This window comes from Malania oleifera, chromosome 5 (genome assembly GCF_029873635.1).
Source record: "Malania oleifera isolate guangnan ecotype guangnan chromosome 5, ASM2987363v1, whole genome shotgun sequence".
In the NCBI taxonomy this organism is placed as follows: Eukaryota; Viridiplantae; Streptophyta; class Magnoliopsida; order Santalales; family Ximeniaceae; genus Malania; species Malania oleifera.
The window spans coordinates 28718252-28722784 of NC_080421.1; the positions used below are offsets into that span (position 1 = coordinate 28718252).

Below are 4533 nucleotides of genomic sequence, written 5' to 3' on the forward strand. Positions count from 1 at the left end.
AAATGGGTTTACAAAATCAAACACAATCCAGATGATTCCGTGGAACGTTATAAGACTTGCCTTGTTTCTAAAGGCTATAATTGGAAGGAAGGTATCGATTACTCTGAAACCTTTACTCCTATTGCAAAAATAGTTACTTTTCGCACTGTTCTCACCTTTGCTATTACACAAAATTGGTATCTCCATCAACTTGATGTCAACAATGCCTTCCTACATGGAGACCTTGATGAAGACGTCTATATGTACAATTCCTCTTGGTTTCATACGAAAGGGGGAGAACCAAATCTATAAGCTCAACAAATCCCTACATGGTCTCAAACAAGCCTCCAGGAAATGGTATTTCAAGCTTTCTTCCACTCTTATTAGTGTCTGATATAAATAGTCTAAAATTAATTATTCCATGTTTGTCCGATCCTACGAAAATAGTTTTACAATTGTCTTGGTATATATAGACGACATCATCTTGGCAGGAAACAACTAGCATCCTTTTATCACAAAGGAAATATGCCTTGGAGATACTTGAGGAAACTGGATTTCTTAGTGCTAAACCGGGAAATCTACCCATGGAAGCAAATCTGGCTCATAGTGAGACTGATAGAGAACCACTTTCAGATCCATCTTCATACCGACGATTAGTTGGGAAGTTGATATATTTGACCATCACTAGGTCAGACTTAGCATATGTCATACACATTTTGAGTCAATTCATGGACAAACCTCGAACATCTCATTTGGATGCAGCACATCGAGTCTTACGATATCTCAAACAATTATTTGGACAAGGAATTTTCCTATCAACTTCCAGTAATGTTCAATTGCGTGCATTTTGTGATGCAGATTGGGCTCGATGTAGAGATACTCGGCAATCAGTCACCGAATACTATGATAACAAAGCAGCTATCCACATTGCATCGAATTCGGTATTCCATGAACGAACAAAACACACAAAGATCGATTGTCATCTTATTTGAGAGAAGCTCCAGAACCAAATCATTCAAACCATTCACATACCTACAAGTCAACAGCCAACGGATCTATTTACCAAAGCACGTGGACCTAACAAATTGAGTGTCATTAATATCCATTCCAACTTAAGGAGGAGTGTTAAGGGTATGAGAGATTTGACATTAAAGATTCATGAGAGAGAATCACTCTTAAGATTGGTCAAAAAAACAAATAATGGCTGATTTGTTGAGATTGATATTATTGATTGATTTGACTTGATTAGGTAATTGATTAGGTTAAATTGGTGTAATTTGTCTAAAAAAAATGTATATAAATAGGAGCCTCTATATAGTATAATACAATTCTCCTTCTCCTTTCTCCTTCTCCTTTCTCCAATTTCTAGACTTGAATTTCTTCATTGTCTATTTTTCAACCTCTTGATCTATTCATAGGTCAAAGTCTTGCATGCATACGCTGTCAAACGTACTTACGCTGCAATCTCTGGCACCCACTCGTTTTTTCTCTGCAGTCTTCGTAGGGTATCACCCATCTAACAAGCAACCCATTTCACAAGTCAAGGAAACAAACAATCCACTTTTATAAGATCATGGGTTTGCCTTCACTTTATATATCCTAATCATCATGTCAAAATTTTCATTGAACAAACCAAAATACTGGCCGCAATATGCCTTCTAACCTTTTTTGCTTTCTCTTCCTCCTCTTGCTGCCTCTATGCGTTTTTGCCCAAACTAATCACAATGTAAGCATAGGCAGCTCCCTCACTGCAGGTGACAATGCCTCAGCCCCATGGCTTTCCGAGTCCGGTGGCTTCACATTCGGGTTTCGCCAGGTTGAAGGTAAGGACCTCTTCTTGCTTGCCGTATGGTATCAAAAAATACCGGACACTATAGTTTGGTATGCGAACGGGGACAATCCCGCAGCCAGAGGATCCAAGGTGGAGCTGACCACGGACCAAGGGCTAGCACTTACAAATCCTCAAGGTGAAGATTTGTGGAGATCGCCATTCACAAGGGGTTCCGTAGCCTACGGTATAATGAACGATACGGGCAACTTTGTCCTTATAGGTGAAACATCTGAAAGCTTGTGGGAGAGCTTCAAAGATCCTACTGACACATTGTTGCCTACTCAAATAATGGAGCTAGATGGGGTGCTTTCGTCTCGGAAAGGCACGACCGATTTCTCGCGAGGAAGGTTCCAGTTTCGTTTGCTAGAAGATGGGAATGCTGTGCTCAATCCCATAAACATTCCCAGCAACAATACTTACGATGCATACTATGTGAGTGGCACTCGCGATACTTCAAACCAATCAAATTCTGGTTACCGCGTGATCTTTGACAACTCAGGTTTCTTGTACATAGAGAGAAGAAGTGGGGAGAGATTTTATATTACCAAACCAGATGAAGTTGTCTCATCCACTAGCTATTATCATAGAGCAACTCTTAACTTCGATGGAGTTTTCACAGTAGGTTATCACCCGAAAAACTCCCCCAGCAACGATAGTTGGACTGTCATCCGGAGCATTCCAGACAATATCTGTGTGGACCTGCTCAGTGACATAGGCAGTGGCCCTTGTGGGTTTAATAGCATCTGCAAATTGGATGACAATCAAAGGCCGACATGCAGTTGCCCACAAGGATACTCTCTGCTCGAAAACGATCCGTACGAAAGCTGCAAGCCTGATTTCACACTAAGCTGTGAAGAAGATGCAGGGAGTGCCCCGGAAAATATTTACGACTTAGTGCAGCTACCGAACACAGACTGGCCATTTTCGGATTATGAGTTTTTTAGGCCTTACAATATAGAGGACTGCAAAAACTCTTGCATGCATGATTGCCTATGCGCTGCGACTATATTCAAAGACAATAGCTGCTGGAAGAAGAGGCTACCACTTTCTAACGGGAGAGAGGACAGGGAAGAACGCTCGAAGGCTTTCATTAAGGTGAGGAAAAACAATTTCAACAGGCAGGATCCACCCAACCCAGTTCCTGCAGATGCAAACAACAAGGGCACTTTAACCATTGTGGTATCGGTTCTATTAGGCAGCTCTGTGTTTGTGAATGTATTACTGGTAGGTGCAATGTGTTTGGGCTTTTTCTTCTTCTACCGAAGGAAACTCACACTGCCGGCTAGCCCTGACGAAAGTGTTATGGAGAGGAATTTGCGGCAGTTTACCTACGAAGAACTCACACTGGCAACCGATGGGTTCAAAGAAGAACTTGGAAGGGGATCTTGTGGCATTGTGTACAGAGGAATCATTGAAACAAGTCCCATTGCGGTCAAGAAGTTAGACAGAGTGTTAGAAGACAGTGACAAGGAATTTAAAACTGAGGTGAACGTAATTGGCAAAACACATCACAAGAATTTGGTTAGTTTGCTTGGGTACTGTGCTGAGGGGCAGCATAGAATGCTGGTATACGAGTTCTTGAGCAATGGCACCCTAGCAAGCTTCCTATTTGGGGATTTGAAGCCAAGTTGGAGCCAGAGGACCCATATTGCTTTCCACGTTGCAAGAGGACTATTTTACTTGCACGAAGAATGCAGCACCCAGATCATCCACTGTGACATCAAGCCTCAGAACATACTTCTTGATGAGTATCACAATGCTCGAATTTCGGACTTTGGGCTTGCAAAGCTTTTGCTGATCAATCAAAGCCAAACCAAAACTCACATAAGAGGAACCAAGGGGTATGTTGCGCCAGATTGGTTCAGGACGTCTCCGGTCACCGTTAAAGTCGATGTGTATAGTTTCGGTGTGCTGCTGCTAGAGATTATCTGCTGCCGGAGAAATGTGGATATCGAAGCAGCTGGAGAAGAGAGGGGAATTCTGACTGATTGGGCCTATGACTGCTACCAGTTAGGCAAACTGGATGCCCTGGTTGGAAATGATGCAGAGGCAATCAGTGACACGAGGAAGCTGGAGAGATTTGTGATGGTTGCCATTTGGTGTCTTCAAGAGGAGCCCTCTCTAAGACCCACCATGAAGAAGGTGATGCTGATGCTTGAAGGAATTGTTCAAGTTTCTGTTCCCCCAAGTCCTTGCCCATTTAGCTCCATCAGTTGAGACTAGCTTCCATTTTTAGCCAAACCAAAAAAGGTTTAATCTGTTTCGCAATTGTTTTCTTCATTTGCCTATAATTTATTGTGACTATTTATTTTATTGTCTGCCCCAAGAGCACTATTTAGTTCTTGTGGTCCTAATTCCGAAAGCTACGCCTGTTATTGTCTCCTCTTAATTGATGGAGGCAAAGCTTAGTTTTTTTGGGTTCAAATTTCTATTTATTTCGGTTGAGATTTCATAGAAATTAACTTACAACATCATTTTCGACCCCAATGCTACTTCCAAGCAACTTGACTTAAACAATATATTTTTTTAGAACTGATAACACTGAGAAATACTTGTAAAAGTCGGTTTGTTCCAAGTAAAATTTGAATAAATTATTTAGACGTACTTAAATTTATATCTCTCACTTATATAAATTCGAATGCTAACGTGATGATACCCTAAATTTGGTGAATTCTAAATTTTAGATTAGTGGATGGGCGTGTTTTGTTACAATACAAGAGGTT

General features: G+C 41.3%; 1 protein-coding gene across 1 annotated transcript; it reads left to right on the forward strand.

Moving 5' to 3' along the window:
* The first annotated feature begins 1607 nt into the window (after positions 1-1607).
* Positions 1608-4271, forward strand: LOC131156673 (G-type lectin S-receptor-like serine/threonine-protein kinase LECRK3). The gene has a single exon (XM_058110536.1). The coding sequence runs from the start codon at positions 1631-1633 to the stop codon at positions 4025-4027; it is 2397 nt and encodes a 798-aa protein (XP_057966519.1). The 5' UTR covers positions 1608-1630; the 3' UTR covers positions 4028-4271.
* Positions 4272-4533: the final 262 nt, after the last annotated feature.